General features: G+C 38.0%; 1 protein-coding gene across 2 annotated transcripts in view; it reads right to left on the bottom strand.

The window, feature by feature from the left end:
- Positions 1-17,531, bottom strand: part of adamtsl3 (ADAMTS-like 3) — a 201,184-nt gene that overhangs the window by 64,845 nt on the left and 118,808 nt on the right. For both annotated transcript variants that reach the window (XM_065294261.2, XM_073811887.1), the window contains 5 exons: positions 15,790-15,864; positions 10,035-10,192; positions 6,308-6,419; positions 4,675-4,813; positions 4,504-4,554 (listed from right to left, as the gene is read on the bottom strand). In XM_065294261.2, coding sequence (XP_065150333.1) covers positions 4,504-4,554; positions 4,675-4,813; positions 6,308-6,419; positions 10,035-10,192; positions 15,790-15,864 — 535 coding nt within the window. The remainder of the gene's footprint in view (positions 1-4,503; positions 4,555-4,674; positions 4,814-6,307; positions 6,420-10,034; positions 10,193-15,789; positions 15,865-17,531) is intronic.

Genomic DNA, 17,531 nt, shown 5'->3' with positions numbered 1-17,531 from the left:
ATCTCGCTCGTCATCTCCTCCTTTGGAGTCAGAAGCATCTGAGGTCCCTTCGTGCCATTCACATTCCGGGCTCGCTCAATACAGCAGCGGACGCGCTTTCTCGAGCTGCGCGCCCCGGCGAATGGCGACTCCACCCCCAGACGGTCCAGCTAATTTGGAAGAAGTTCGGTCGTGCGCAGATAGATCTGTTTGCGTCGCCGGACGATACCCACTGTCGCCTGTTTTATTCACTAACCGAGGGCAGCCTCGGCGTAGACGCATTGGCACACAGCTGGCCTCGGGGGATGCGCAAATACGCATTCCCCCCAGTGAGCTTAATCGCACAGACACTGTGCAAGGTCAGGCAGGACGAGGAAAACCTTTTACTGATCGCCCCATATTGGACGAGCAAGAATTGGTTTCCAGAGTTAATGCTCCTCGCGACAGCCCCTCCCTGGCGGATTCCCCTGAGGAAGGACCTTCTTTCTCAAGGAGGGGGCACATTATGGCACCCGCGCCCCGACCTGTGGGATCTCCATGTGTGGTCGTTGAGCGCGCGCAAGGTTTAAGTGATTTACCACAAGCGGTATCTAACACAATCAACGCGGCACGAGCTCCGTCTACGAGACGGGCTTACGCGTTTAAATGGAACCTTTTCGTCACCTGGTGCTCTTCGCAACGCGAGGACCCCAGAGAATGCCCTATTAACACCGTGCTTTTATATCTTCAACATAGGTTAGACGGTAGGCTGTCACCCTCCACCATTAAAGTTGATATCGCTGCTATTTCTGCTCATCACTCACTTATTAACGGCAGAACAGTTGGCCAGCATGAGTTGGTTGTTAGATTTCTAAGAGGCGCTCGTAGGCTAAACCCCTCGCGCCCTCCTTCTATTCCTCCTTGGGACCTGTCCATGGTGCTGAAAGCCCTTCAGGCCCCCCCGTTCGAGCCTTTGCAGTCTGTGAGTCTGAAGCTTTTATCAATGAAAGCTCTGACCCTGCTAGCATTGGCCTCAATGAAGAGAGTAGGGGATTTACATGCATTCTCTGTTGACGACTCGTGCCTTCAGTTTGGTCCTGATGCCTCAAGCGTAACATTGAGGCCCAGACCAGGCTACGTGCCCAAAGTTCCCACGACTCCTTTCAGAGACCAAGTGGTGAGCTTGCAAGCGCTGCCTCCGGAGGACGCAGACCCAACCGTGGCTTTGTTGTGCCCCGTACGCGCACTGCGACTCTACGTGGATCGCACGCAAAGCCTCAGGACCTCAGACCAGCTCTTTGTTTGTTATGGTGGCCAGCAGAAAGGGAAAGCTGTCACTAAGCAGAGGATGTCTCATTGGATAGTTGATACTATCGCCCTGGCTTATAATCTTCAGGGTATTCCTTGCCCCTTTAATTTGAGAGCGCACTCCACACGGAGCGTTGCCTCATCTTGGGCTCTAGCTCGTGGTTCCTCGCTAACAGACATCTGTAGAGCTGCTGGTTGGGCGACACCTAATACGTTCATTAGATTTTACAGTGTTCGTATTGAGCCTGTATCCTCTCGTGTTCTTTCCTCACCAGGGGGAGCACGGAGAACAGTCTCACAGGTCGGCTTGCAGCCTCCATCTGATGCTTCATAACTGTGTCAGTATGGAAGGCCTTCAGAACAAAAATGCGTAATGGTTTGAATTGTTCTTCCTCCGCTGCCTTGGCAGCCTTTGTTGCGGAGCATTGGCTGTCAGCCTTCACTAGCTGCATCCTCGCGAACCTACGTGTTGGCTCGGGCTCCACATTGTGTCCCACCGGGTTCCTTTGTGAGTATTTTTCCGTGGGGTTAATCCTACTAGCCCACGTTTCCCTTAGCAGAGCACTGCTTTGCTTACACAGCCACGGCTGTCATTTTACCTCAACTACGGTTGACTTTCGCCCACCATTAACCCTTAAGACGGGTGGTGGCTTCCGCAGCGTTCCTATCCCGCTCAGGTAGGGCGCTTCCCAGTCGCTGGCACTTCTGTGGGGTTAAAGGAACATCTAGTGCCCGGCCTTCTGCCTTAAAACCTAATTCTCCTTATCCTTAAGTGGAACCGGAGGGCTTTACGCAGACACTGGAAGAGGTCAGCCCCTAGTGGCGTTTTGGTAGGGATTCCCAATTCGTCGGTCACGACGTGACGTCGTAGTGACCGACTGAAAGGGAACGTCTCGGTTACGGATGTAACCCTCGTTCCCTGAAGGAGGGAACGGAGACGTCACGTCCCGTCGCCACAGGTGCTGCCACCTGCTGTTACGGCCGGTCACACTTTCCGGCTTTCTCAGCGAAAAAGAAGCTAATTTCCTTATTTGCACCTGCTGCTTATATACGCACCTGGCGGGGCGGCGCCAGCATTATGCAAATATCTCAATGCCAAGTTCATTGGCGTTTTAGTAGTATTCGAAGCAGATTGGTCTCTCTAAGCGAGTTCCCAATTCGTCGGTCACGACGTGACGTCTCCGTTCCCTCCTTCAGGGAACGAGGGTTACATCCGTAACCGAGACGTTCCCTGGATGATGTGATATCATGTTTACTGTTTATACTTGTTAACTTCTTAATGAAGGGCCCACGATTGTGGTTATACTAACTAGACATTTGGGTTTTTCAATTATCCCCACATCCCAACAACTACTGATCTTCACAAAATTTGTTTATAGGAAAAGTTTCAAACATAAAATAATCCCAAAGTATCTTATTTGGAATTTTTAACAATTTAAACACCATTTTAACAGTTGACTTCAACTGGTATTTGTACGAATAGTTGCACCACCTGCCAAGTTTCAAATACCAAAGCAATAATTAGTATTTATTATTAAAAAATGTATTTAAACTAAATAGGTTTTATAAAATAAAGTGGCACATGTCATAAATGTATCAAAGTTTTTTTCATAGTACATAACGCCCATGGACACAAAAATATGCATGTCACGTCTTTTACCCATATACATTTATAATTTCCCGACAATTACTGATAAAACTATTTTAAGAAGACAAAAAAGACATTGTGGTTGAAAAAGGAAATAAACTTACAAACTTTTGTGTTTGGTTACCAAACTTTTTCGGTCCCCCCAAAAAACTTTTTTTTTTGCGCTTGCTCACAATTTTTGCGGGGTTTTTTGCATTCTGCTAAGAATATTTCGCATTTTTCTGCAAAACCTGTTTGGAGTCATCGTTTCGCATGTAGAGCTAAATATTCTTAAAGAAACAGAAAAGTTTTGTAAATGCAAAAAAAAAAAAAAACGTTGCAAGGAAACGTTTTTGTGCAAACGAATGCAAAAATCTGAAAATGATCAAATAGCTTTGGAATATATTTTTTTCACCTATCTCTCATTTATTTCCACCATGATCCTTTAGCGGCTCCATAAATGATCTTAAAGTCAAACCGACTTACATCACATCCATCCCTTTCATTTTATCAGCATATCTTGAGAATCAAACCCATGTTAGTGTATGTACATGAGATTCAGACTGCAAAAAATATTTTCAAGAAAAACATTTCTTAGTATTTTTGTCTTGTTTTCAGTAAAAATATCTAAAAATACTTAAATTAAGATGCCTTTTCTTGATGAGCAAAACGACCCAAAAAATAAGTCTCGTTTTTAGACCAAAAATATCAAATTTACGTGATTTTGTTCCAAAAAAAACAAGCAAAAAAAATTGCCAATGGGGTAAGCAAATATTTCTTGACTTTTTGTTGAATTTAGTGTTTAAGAAAAATTTGCAGATTTTTTTGCTTGTTTTATGCACAAAATCACTTAAATTTAATATTTTTGGTCTAAAGCTAGACTTATTTTCTTGGGTCATTTTGCTCATCAAGAAAAAGCATCTTAATTTAAGAATTTTTAGATATTTTAACTGAAAACAAGACAAAAATACTAAGAATTGTTTTTCTTGAAAATCATTTTTTTGCCGTACATAATGTTTATACTGAGCTCCATCATACAAACATTGTCATGTTTTCCTGTAAATCAACTGTTTAGGTGTGACACATCTACAGTTATGTGGCTAAGGTCATGGGTTTGATTCGTAAGAGATGCACAGGTATAATAAAATGTAATACAGTAAGTCAGTTTGTGTAAAAATATCTGCCAAATGCGTAATGGTAAATGTGTACAGCTGCATGTAAGTTAACCAGTTCAGATCTCAATTGCCAGAACTGTCCCGCTTGCGTTGTCATGAACTGTATATAAAACAGTCATGTCACAATCACTCAGTGTTTCTGTCAGCCTCTGGCTGGCACGCGACTAGTTTCTGTGCGGTTTGCAGGAATTTTGGCTTGTATGTCGAGCGCATGCATCGTGATTCGCTCATAACGTGCTTTGTGAACGTAAAGCAGTCTGGTGCAAGTTCACTTTCATTTCGTTCCAAATACATTACAGGTTATACAGTGATATACAAAACAAATTTCACTGGCAGAGGCACTTTCATCTTTCACAAAAACACAAGAGACGTTAATGGAATCATTAAGAAACCACAATGGTTTTACGGTAGTGTGTTGTATAAATGAGTGCACACCGTGGCAGAGGCTGGAAATGGTCATAGGGCATCACTTCTTTAAATCCATCACTGCGGAGAAATAAACACCATTAGTCCTTTAAGCAATTACAACACTGTGTAAATATTGACACCATGAAGTCATGCAATGGAAGTCATCTGTGTCGCGTAGATGAGTGAAACAGAACCAGCCTTTCCAGACAGGGATCCATGTTGCATTCCTTGAGTTTGGGTTTGGGTTTGCTGTTCTCGGGGTAGCTGTGGCAGAACTGCTCCCCGACCGTTTTGTTGTAACGAATGTCGATGCAATCGGCCGAATTTAGCTGATAACCTTCATGGGTGAGACAAAGGATGGTGGTATAAGCCATAAAAATAATGGTGAAACAGTTTCATTGTATTACTATATATATATATATATATATATATATATATATATATATATATATATATATATATAAACATGATCCTCTCAGGACTTGTCACCGAGATGCAAAATTTTAAGGTGGCAATTTTACAAACTTTGCAATATAGCAATTGCTTTAGTTTGTATTGCCCTGAATAGATGCTTGCAAACAAAATCTTCATGAGGAGGTAACTATAGCAACAGCAGATTTTTCATGCGCTTCCTATTAGCATCCATATCAGATGGTACATTGCAAAAAAATTATTACTGTCATTATTTATTCTTTAATTACACATTTACATATCTCAAGTTTATATGAACAATACTTCAAAACTGTTTATGCTTGGTTATGCTTGGTGCTAAAGATCAAAAACACAATTTGAGAAGTAAAAACACAATATTTTAACCTGGAGTCCAAAACTTCATAGAGACTTGTATATACTCACAAGCTATCTAAATCAAAGCTGGGATGTTTAACCCATGGCTGGGGGAAATATGGACAACGCCTAGCGAACGCCCGGTTTGGACTACACTGCAAAAAATTTATACACACTGCAAAAAATGATTTTCAAGAAAAAAATTCTTAACAAAATAATTCTTTTTTTACTCTCAAAAAAGTATTTTTGTCTTGTTTTCAGTAAATATATCTAAAGATTCTTAAATTAAGATGCTTTTTCTTGATGATCAAAACGAAAATAGAAAATAAGTCTAGTTTTTAGACATAAAATATAAAATTTAAGTGATTTGTGCATAAAACAAGCAAAAATATCTGCCAATGGGGTAAGCAAAAAAATCTTTACTTTAACATGATTTTTTGCTTGTTTTATTCACAAAATCACTTACATTTGATATTTTCTATCTAAAAACTAGACTTATTTTCTTGGGTGGTTTTGCTCATCAAGAAAAAGCATCTTAATTTAAGAATTTTTAGATATTTTTACTGAAAAAAAGACAAAAATACTAAGAAATAGTTTTCTTGAAAATCATTTTTTGCAGTGCAGTCCGCTACTTCCTGCTTTAATGACGTCTGTAGAACAGTTTTTGACTAAACTCCGCCCACAGGAATACGTCAGTCACCAGCTTTGCTCTGCTAAGCTAAGCTGCTATCGAATCGCAACACACTAAACAAGCTACACAATCAGAACTCGATACGTATTTCTGAAGGAGGGACTTCATAGAACAAGGAAGACATCAGCCTGTTTTGAGGACAGTGAAAACAGCGCTATACAGATAAGTAAATTGTGTGAAAATACCCTGTTTTTTACACATGAAACATGAACACGTTATATTACGCACTGTAAACACAATCAAAGCTTCAAAACACAGAAAGAACGGGACCTTTAATGGTTGGGTTTGTTCATATTTTACCCAACCATGGGTTAAAACAATCCAGCATTTTTTTGAATGAAGTGTAAGTCTTACCCCCTCCACAGGTCACAGAGCAGGGAAAGAAGTCTGTCTCTCTCCACTGGTAGCGAATGGGCTGGTAAAACATAAACTGCAAAACTGTGTCTTTAGGGCCAGCGTACTTCACCTGAGAAGAGTCGAAAACCACTTATTATCTGTCTGATCCATACTCTGAGGTTTAAAACTCTAATAACACACACTGTTTCTGCTCATCTCGTGTTAATATTGAGTACCTGTAGAGTAGTATTACATCCTTCATATCTCAAAAGAGTCACGAGCAAGCAACACACACAAAACATTATCCCACTATCTATGGATAACTAATGATCCAATTCTTGTTCATGTTGTTTACATTATATCGTCATTGTCCAATGAAAACCACGTATGTCCATTTTGCCGATTTTGAGATTTTTAGACCGATTGAATGTCCAGGTTCATTTCCGTATACAGTATGTTTCACATATCTAAATGGCCAATGAAAAGTTGTGAAATCATGTCATCTGATTTTCACGTATATTAATTTGGTGTCAAAGCTGCCAATCACGCCGCGTATCTCCCGCCCTGTGGAAGCATCTCGCCGAAACATGCAAGAAACATTTAATACATTTGTAATTAATATTAAATAAACTAAGCGTATTTAATAAACTAAGACGTAGGCTATTTAATAAACTGAGCGTATTCATCTGTCAATATGAAACGCAACTTCGCCATTCTTAATAATGATCGGAGGAACGCGTATCGACCACCGTTACTGTAAAATATGCACATATGTCCATTTAAACTCAATTTTGGTCAAATGTGGATTATATCATTACACTGGCAAGAATATGGTTACATGTAAAGATGCCGTACCAAGTATGACAACGCTACATTCAACTGCTTTTGAAATACGGCGTTTTTTTCACTTCCTGAAAGTAACCGTTTTAGACATACGATAGTTTCATCGGGCAGCGGCGATATGCACTTACGTGCAGTGTTGGGGGTAACGCATTACAAGTTACGTGCATTACGTAATAATATTACTTTTCTGAAGTAACGAGTTAAGTAACGCATTACTTTTTAAATATACACATAAATATTTTAGATACTTTAAAAAAAGTAATGCTAGTTACTTTTTTAGTTTAATTTATTCCATAAAAAAAAAATCTGAAATAAACTTAACGTAGTCACATTATGCACTCCAGACAACCTGATCTCACAAAGTTCCGTGGGATAGTCACGGAATTTTGTGGTCATTTTTCCGTGGCATTCTCACGGATCTCCGCATTTTTCCGTGGCCCTGCTACGGACTGTCTTTTTCCGTGGCATTCTCACGGATTGGTTACTCAACTGCTTTTTCCTATTTTCAAACCATTTTCGCTTCGGTTTAGGGTTAGATTTGGTGTTTGCGTTAGTATGTCACTTTAACTATTGGTTTATACTATTTTTTCTGATTTATATTTTTATATTTTCTAAACTTTAAACAATTGTCGCCTGGCGTTGGGGTTAGTGTTGGGTTTGGGTAGGGATGTCATTTCATGTAAATCTAACCCTAAACTGAAGCGAAAATGGTAAGAAAATAGGACAAAACAGTTGAGTAACCAATCCGTGAGAATGCCACGGAAAAAGACAGTCCGTAGCAGGGCCACGGAAAAATGCGGAGATCCGTGAGAATGCCACGGAAAAATGAGCACAAAATTCCGTGACTATGCCACGGAAATTCGTGAGATCAGGTTGCTCCAGAAATACTCTGTCACACGCTCAACTGCTTTTTTCAGACTTTGCATTTGTTGGACTACAACTCTTAAACTCTTAAAATATAATAGCATTACCCCCCCCCCACACTATTTTTAATGGCAGCATTCATACACTCATAAAAAATAGCTGGGTTATTTTCAACCCAGCGTTGGGGAAAAAAGAGACAAAACCAACCTGTTGGATTGTAATTTAACCTATGCTAGGTTGTTTAAACGTAAAATGCTGGGTTGTTTTAACCCATTGCCGGGTCATTATGTAGGTTAATTTAACCCAACAACTGAGTTTGTCCCTTTTTGACCCAACGCTGGGTTGAAAGTAACGTAAAACAAAAAGAAACTTTCTCGGAAAAAGTTATTTTGAAAATCTTGATGATTTTGACATGCATAATAAGCACCAAATTTACTCACAGGGCAACAGCCCAGATCCAAAATCATGAGTCAAAGTCAACACGTTTGTTGCTTACATATTGATCCGGGCTGGGTTTCCTGATAACGTTGTCTCTTAGCGCGCTACGAAGACTCTTAAGTTAAACCTTAACTACAGGTATATCTTTTCTAGGCGTGTTTCCCAAACTGTACATTAGCGGGATTCTTTAAGGTATACTTTCTTTATATATAAACATACAATATACCAAATGAAAGAACAGACCCTCTGCTTTCAAACAAAAAAAAACCGTTTCATCCTACCTTTAGTGGTTCTTTTGCAATCAGCTTTTGAATATGGGTAGGTTTCTGCAAAAACACCACATTTTGAGCAAAAAGCAGAGATAATTCCATTTTTGTGACGGACTTTTCATAGAGATCCCATTCAGAGCGATCTTTAAAACAGACACGGACATGCAGCAGCTTGCCATAGGGCAATACTTCCGGGTTTAAAAAGTTGCGGAAGACGGAAAATCTCGTCATTAGCGGGGAAGCGTTTTCTCTTAATTGACGAGATATCTCGCTAAAGCTAATATTTACATTATAGCGATGACCTTTCTCTCAGACCAATCAGTGATCTACAGTGTTTTCGCGTCACGTTTGGTATCAGCTCGGGTCGCTTGGAACCCCAACCGAGGTGGTACAAAAAAAAGTATTGGGTACTACGTACTGCACCCAATGGAAAAGCTCCCAAAAGTAAGCTGACCCGACCCAAACTAAACCAAACCGTGGGGTACTATGCAATGGAAAAGTGCCATAAGAGTGCTCCAGACCAACCTTCCGAACGAATGACTTACAGAAGGGATACGTAACTAAGAACATTTCGGGAAACACGTATTAACGATAAGGTACAGCTTAAGGTACAACTTAAGAAAGACGTAGAGCTAAGAAGTTTTTGGGGAACCCAGCTCTGATCAATCACGGCAAAGCCATGGTGTCAGCGCTAATAATGCTTCTTCATGTTGCAAGCTCACGAGAGAAATGCCGATCATAAATCAACATTCTGCTGTTTACAACTAAAATGCTTCTTTCTCTGTGGCTTTAAACTAACCATCAAGTTCCAGAGTTAGCATGAAACTTTCAGATTTATGACATGACCGTAAAAAAAATTAAGAGACCACTTCTAGATTATTTTCAGTTTTTCTAAATGTACTATTTATAAGTTTGTGTTTAAGTAAAATTATCTAATTTGTTTCATTCTGCAACATAAAATAATGTTTTTATTTGCATTTATTTATTTATATTTATTCAACAGACACTAATAACTATTTATAGAAATTTGTGCGAGTGACACGAAAAAGCCACTTCTTGCTCAAGGCATGAAAAAAACCTACATTTCGTGCTATGGACACAAATAAATTAATATTTTTTTAGTATAATAGGACTTTCCATGATATCAGTCTGAGATAGATAGATAGATAGATAGATAGATAGATAGATAGATAGATAGATAGATAGATAGATAGATAGATAGATAGATAGATAGATAGATAGATAGATAGATAGATAGATAGATAGATAGATAGATAGATAGATAGATAGATAGATAGATAGATAACCATCATTAGCTTTCCATCACCCACCTTAATGGTAATGTCGGCAGACAGCGGCCCATGGCATCTGAGGGTTTGTCTCTCCGCTCCTCTCTGGTACTCAATGGTGTTGTTACCCAGAATGTGAGAGCCAACAGAGCTGAAAACAATCTCTTCTCTCCGGCTGTTTGGTGCGTGGGCTTCAATAACTGAAATATGACATTTACTCATTAAAATTTCACATGTTCCATGAACAGGATTTTAATAAATAACAACGACTATGTTAGTGAAATGTCATGGTGTGATTTTTGGCTTTTTGACACACATTTTTATGAAGTAATAGAATAAAAAGTCATATTAAGAAATTTGAACCTACATAATTCATATGAGCACCACAGCTTAATAAACCTGACGACGTGCACTAACGTCTACACTTTAACATTATTAGGTGTCTTGTTATTCCTTTATTTTTTTATATTATACTGTTTACTATACTATTTTTACATTAATGAAATGAATTTGCAGTTATTTGTGGTAAATCTATTCAGAGTTCTCCATCAGTACTGATGCACCTGCAGCAAAACCGTCATCACAGTCGACAGATTGGTAAACAGATATTTGAACCTTTGGTAGGTGAAGTTAAGAGTGAAAAGTTTTCAATAAACCAAAACGTTTTAAATTACTGTATCATTTTAATCAATAAACTCAGAAATGATTAATTTGGAAATACATTCCATTAAAAAGCCAAATGAATTGCGAATAGTGTTTCACATTAACTCAAAAAAGGTTTCAATCAACGCAAAAACAAATTCCTTGTATTATTGGCATGGGAACCAAGATCCCTCAACCAAACATGAAGATCTTAACTCGATCTTTCAATCTGTAACTTACCACATCACTGAAGAAACAACACACAAGAGGTTTGTTTGCCTAAACCAATGTTAACTGAAACTGACTGCCAAATTTGATCAGAAGTCGGCCGCAAGAAGAAAAGAACGAGTGGAAAATAAACCTTCTGGTGAACTGTTTAGAAAAGACGACGTAATGATATTCGGCTGTCGCTTGATGTCCTTGCACTTTAACCAGTTGTTTGATTTCTTCTCACCGCTAACACATGTGTTGCTCTATTTACACAAAAGATCCACCGGTATTCCCAAGACAGTCCGTCAGTCTGAAACCAATGGAAGATATTTATTTATCTCCAAATTTGTCAAAATCAAGTCAAATAGTGAATGCGATTTTATATTTTAAGACTTACATTTAACAACTAAGTGGCAATTAGACTGGATTTAAACTGCAGATCTTGACGACCCTCTTACATAGTCCTTTAACTCTTTCTCATTTTTAAAAAAGTTGCCAGCTAGCGCCAGCATTTTTCATGATTTTCACAAAAGATTAATGCCTTCCAAAAAGTTTCTTCTTTAAATATATGAACATACAATATATCAAATGAAAAAACAGACCATCTGCTTAAACATATAAAGTTTCATCCTACCTTCATCAGTTCTCTTTTTATCACCTCGCAAATATTTCTTCAAAAATACAAAATGTTTAACAAAAAGCTAGGATGTTTGTTAGAGATAAAATTCAGAAATGACAATCACACTGCAAAAAATTATTTTCAACAAAAAAAATTCTTTGTATTTTTGTTTTGTTTTCAGTAAAAATATATAATATATAAAAAACATTTCTTGAATTTTTCTTGAATTTAGTGTTTTTTGATTTAAGATTTTTTGCTTACCCCATTGGCAGATTATTTTTGTTTGTTATATGCACAAAATCACTTAAATGTGATATTTTTGGTCTTAAAAACTAGACTTATTTTCTTGTGTCATTTTCCTTATCAAGAAAAAGCATCTTAATTTAAGAATTTTTAGATGTTTTTTACTGAAAACAAGACAAAAATACTAAGATTTTTTTCTTGAAAACCAATTTTTGCAGTGCAGTTGTTACTGATTTTGAATCTATGGATGCTTTAATGTTTTATAAGTTGGGTAAGAGCATCACCTAGTGTATAATAGCGGAAATTTGGATTGACGTAAAAACTTGTCATTGGCAGGGAAGTGCTTTCTCTTAATTGACGAGATAACTGGTCAATGGCAAGCACTGCAAAAAAATTATGTAAAAAAAATAATTCTTAGTATTTTTGTCTTGTTTTCAGTAAAAATATCTTGAAAATGTTAAAATCACTTAAAACTAAAATCACTTAAATGTGATATTTTTGGTCTAAAAACTAAACTTATTTTCTTGTGTCATTTTCCTTATCAAGAAAAAGCATCTTAATTTAAGAATTTTTAGATGTTTTTTACTGAAAACAAGACAAAAATACTAAGATTATTTTTCTTGAAAATCAATTTTTGCAGTGCAGTTGTTACTGATTTTGAATCTATGGATGCTTTAATGTTTTATAAGTTGGGTAAGAGCATCACCTAGTGTATAATAGCGGAAATTTGGATTGACGTAAAAACTTGTCATTGGCAGGGAAGTGCTTTCTCTTAATTGACGGGATAACTGGTCAATGGCAAGCACTGCAAAAAAATTATGTAAAAAAAATAATTCTTAGTATTTTTGTCTTGTTTTCAGTAAAAATATCTTGAAAATGTTAAAATCACTTAAAACTAAAATCACTTAAATTTGATATTTTTGGTCTAAAAACTAGGCTTATTTTCTTGGGTAATTTTGCTCATCAAGAAAAAGCATCTTAATGTAATAATTTTTTGATATTTTTCCTGAAAACAAGACAAAAATAATAAGAATTTTTTTCTTGAAAATAATTTTTTGCAGCGAGGAAAGAGTTAAAAGTGACTCGTATCCGATATCTGCATTTACACTAAACACTTGACAAAACAATTCAAGGTAGACATACTGACCCTGAACAGCTTAAACCACAGAGGAAGTAAAACGTCACATGTTGCAATAGACAGACAAAATGATTACACAACATTTAAATACAATATTATACCACTTTATTACTGTAACAAGACATGAAAGTCACTACTTCAGTAATGGGCGATTTACATTTTGCATATAAATCCGCACGGAAAATGCGACCATGCCACTTTCCTCCTTTCCAATGTGCTTCCCGGTGCACATTCTGAAAAGTTGAATGCGGCGGCGTGTAGTTGCGGCGCCGACATGCCTGGAAAAAAGAGCGTGTTGCACTGCTCTGTATTTGAGCACGTTCGCAGCGCATCTACTTTCAAAATAACGTATTTGTGCGCAATAGATGCAAAAAAATTTTCACATATGCAAAGCCATCGTCCTTCGGTGTGCTGCTCAGAAGAGTCATGTGATTGCGTGTGAGTTGACATCATTTGCCAACGTCCATTTTTCAATGACATATGACATGTCGTGACACGGGAATATCTGATCTGTCCGCTGCAGACACGAATGCATGTATCCGATTCATTACAATTTATTTCCACATATGAATGAGGCCTAAAAACCAATCTGAAAATATCGGAATCTTTGCGCTTTTTCCTGTTTACATATCCAATTACGTGCTACATAAAAAAATTATAAAACAAACATGCAGTGTAAATGCAGCCTTGTTGCGATATTACAAAAGAGCTATTCATGACTAAAATATCTCAATGCATGAATCCCTCAGAGACTCGGTCTGAAAGGAAATGTAATTACACAGATCTATGAGGTATCAGATAATATTGCGTCTTTTCCCCCGAGTTCATGAACTAAACCATCAGATATAGGTTTCCTCCTCTTGGTTATTTTCTCCTACTAGTTATTTTCTGTATTGCGGACATTTTTCAGATACATTACAGGATAGTATATTAAGGATTGTTGCTTAAAGAAATCAAACCCTTTTCATGAAACATCCAAAAAAGGAACTTATGCCCTGCTTAACTACTAAATGCCCTTCAGTTTTAACAGGCATCTAGTTCGCAACCAGCAAGGTACTCTATAAGAGCTATGAAAATAAAGCCGGAAAGGTTACAGGAATTAGATATTGCTGCGCATTGAGAGTGGGAATCAAAGGATTCCTGAGGTATGCGAGTGTGCATACGTACGTCTGTCGGATGTGGATCGGCTCACTGGGATTTGAGTCCGCTATGGAACTAAGGTAGATTTCTGGCCGCGTCTCCATAGTGCCGGGCTCAGAGCCACCGCAAATTATCCTGCATGAACACTTCATTCTTCTGTTTCTATCCCAGAGTTCCCTTAAACCTCCGAGCATATTCCAGTCCCGCTCAGGTAATAGGAAATCTCTTTTTTCGAGCTTTCAAATAAGATACAGATATGAAATCCATATGTATTGCCACAGTGAGGCGACTTTGTTAAATACAGTTTGACTTTGTCACTGTGGTGTGTAAAGTTTAGACTGTATATTTGACTCATTTGAAAATATTGCACCATTTACCATCACAAATTTTAAATTTAGCCAATACAACAATAACAAAAATCAACAGTACGTCAACTTATTCAATATCACAATAATGCAAAAAAAACTTTCTTTATGCAATATTTTTTCACTTTGATTTGGAGGTGATGTTAACCAGGGCTTTGCAAAACTCAAACTTAAAATATTGGATATATATAATAAATACCGTATCCGGATCTAGGCATGGACATAGGTGGGCTAAGCCCACCCAAACGTCTGTCTTGCCCACCCAATCAGAATTTAGTCAAAGACATCATTCATATTTTATTTAAAAGCAATCCGAGGCTGGCTATGTTAAGGGTTTAAGGAAGGGCTGTAGACGGTCCTAACCAATCAACACCAAAAAATGTCAGTATTTTCTGTTTTTATTGGCTGAAAGCAACATCACTCACGGCTCATGAGGTGGGTAGCCTCTGTCTGAAACGGAGAATCTGACTGACGCGACACGAGATTGAAAAGCAGAATTACGTGCAATATGAAGCTTTTAGCCTGTTGTTTCCGATGATCCGGAAAAAAAATCAATTTTCCACAGCTCCCGCTTCAGAAAAAAATCTGTCTCTCTCTCATTTCCCCCAAATCACGTTACAGGACTTTAATTTAAATGCACCGTCCCAGTCATTTGAGTCCATCTAGCAGACATTTAATGATTAATTGTCGGTTCGCTTCTCAGGTTAAAGGGTTTGGGCAAAAATGCAACCAATATGAATAAAATGCCCCCCGAATTCAAGACCAAAAAATTTTATGAATGTCATGATCAAAATGAAAAAATAAGCTTGAAAATGAGCGTATGACTCATGTGTTTAAGGAAGCCTCCCTCACTCATTTTAAAATGATGGCAAAATGATACAAATGGTAAAGCGGTTACTGTTATGTTATCGGTAGAATATCTCATGGCTGTGAAAAGCTCTAAGCCAATCAGATTTGAGAACCAGAAAGAACTGTTGTATATTTATTTATTTAAACCACGGGCCTGTTGAATGCTTTATTCTGATTGGCTGAGAAATGTTCCATGGATGTTAATTATTTTTCTGTAAACCGCTCTTGTATTTTTTTTAAAAATAATTTAACCCTTTGCGTTATGCCGGATTACCACCTTGGGTGTGCAATATTATTGAATAATTAAACGGCCCGTCGTCAATTGTTCCTTACATATATATAAATTGCCCACCAGGGTATCTGCCAGCCCACCCTTGTATAGCTGGCAAGAAACGTCCCTGATAAATACTAATTATTAAAGGTTTCCTTTCCAGTCTTTGACTAAGCATATGCGTATGAACTTCCAGATTAAGCCAATACATCATCCGTGATCGTGATTCATTTCCATTTCGGCATTTAGCAGGCATTTCGAGGCAAGGATTTGATTAAATCTCACCACTTTAACCAAAGGATTAATATGCATAATCTCACCAATCACATCTGGACCTTTGGCTGTAATTCGGAGTCCTCTGCTTCCCATCGGCACTTCAAACACTGTCTTCACGGCTGCAGAAGAACAGACACATATCAGGATTGCATCGCTTCCATTTGGGATCATTATAGGTGTAGTCATACAATTATATAAAAATGACACATCTCGATTCTCTATACAAAGTGGAAAGTGCCTGGCTGACAACCAAAATGTGCAGTGTACAACTCACAGTGCCATGCATCTGACTCTCCATTTCCAGTGTGACTAATGCACCGGAGGAAATTAGGATTTCTCCTGACTCTCCTACTTGATTCATCGTCTGATCAGATAATCAAAATGATGAGAAATTATGAGAAACGCAAACATTTCATTTCCTATGATGACTGCTCTCTTGTTAAAGTGCATGTAACATAAAAGTGCCTGTAAACACACGCAAGTACATGGACATACTTCAGACAGTCAGTACACTTGAGAATAAGTGAGTTGCAAACACACGCACTACAACTCTGACACGCTTAATGTGTTCGTCTGTCCTCTATAATAAACATCTGTGGTTTCCCAGTGTACTGCTGAGGGGAAAAAGCCCACAAATTTCCAGTTCGGTAAACAGAAAACCACTACAAAGAAAAGACTGAGTGTTTTTATGCTTAGATAGTGTTCCTGTAACTCATGTGGTTCTTGTAGCTCACCTCTGAAATGTTTTATTCTTCATAGTTACAGTTTATCCAATCCTTACTGTTTAAAAAAAAAATAGATTGTATTCATTGACCCCTACCAGTATCTGTTCGTGTTCTTATTATTATTCTGCTTCCCCCAAAGAAATCTATGGCAGGCCATAGAAAGTCCTAATATTGCTTGGTGCATAAGCAAGCGCCAAACAAGCGCCAAACAACTCCAGAGCACCAAAATATATACTTTTGGAAAACAAGCCCCGAAAGTGCTGGAATTTATGACTAAATGAAATCAAGTTTCAGAGACCAGTCAATTACAAACAGAAGAAATACTCGAACAATGCTGCGTTTCAAAATAACCAATAAAAACACATAGGACGTAATTGCCTTCTGAGTAAAAAATAACCCAACCGTGCAAGTGTGACTTTAATTTGGTTTATTACAATGGAGAATAGTCCGGTGTGGATAAATGTTCCACCAAAACACATTAACCCATAAGCAAAATTAAAATCATAAATACAATCACACATATAAAACGATAAAATGCATCTGTGTTCCTGTCTCTCAGAGGTGCAGAAATGAGCCAGGGCAGAGAGAAAAAATTTACTTTAAGAGCCAGAAACTTGTTAGCAACTTTTTAATAACAACATATCCGGAATGCTGACTGTCATCCAGGCGGGACTAAAATCCTTTGGGGAATGACCTATCCGATCATCATACTTACATCTGGAGACCTCATGAAAGCTCTGTGACTTATGCTGCGTACACACCAAACACAAAGCACTTTGTTACTTGCTTGTGGGATTTCACTTCGTGTCATGCAAATGTTTCACTTGAGTTGAATATTTTCAACTTGCGGGGAATATGCGTTTGAGGCGAGTAGCTTGTTTTTGTGGCTGCTCAATCCGCACCACCCCAAGTTTGCGCATATTCACGTTTATACATTGACTTTGATTCTACTTACGCAAATCGTTGAATTCATGTTTGGTGTGTACGTCCCATTATGCTGCGTTCACACTGCCAACGACTAATGCCGAGTTCAGACTGCACAAATTTAGTCCTGATTTTGA

Source organism: Paramisgurnus dabryanus, chromosome 2 (assembly GCF_030506205.2).
Source record: "Paramisgurnus dabryanus chromosome 2, PD_genome_1.1, whole genome shotgun sequence".
NCBI classification, from domain to species: domain Eukaryota; kingdom Metazoa; phylum Chordata; class Actinopteri; order Cypriniformes; family Cobitidae; genus Paramisgurnus; species Paramisgurnus dabryanus.
The sequence above is the reverse complement of the archived record's forward strand: the minus strand, read 5'-3'. Positions and strand labels throughout refer to the sequence as shown.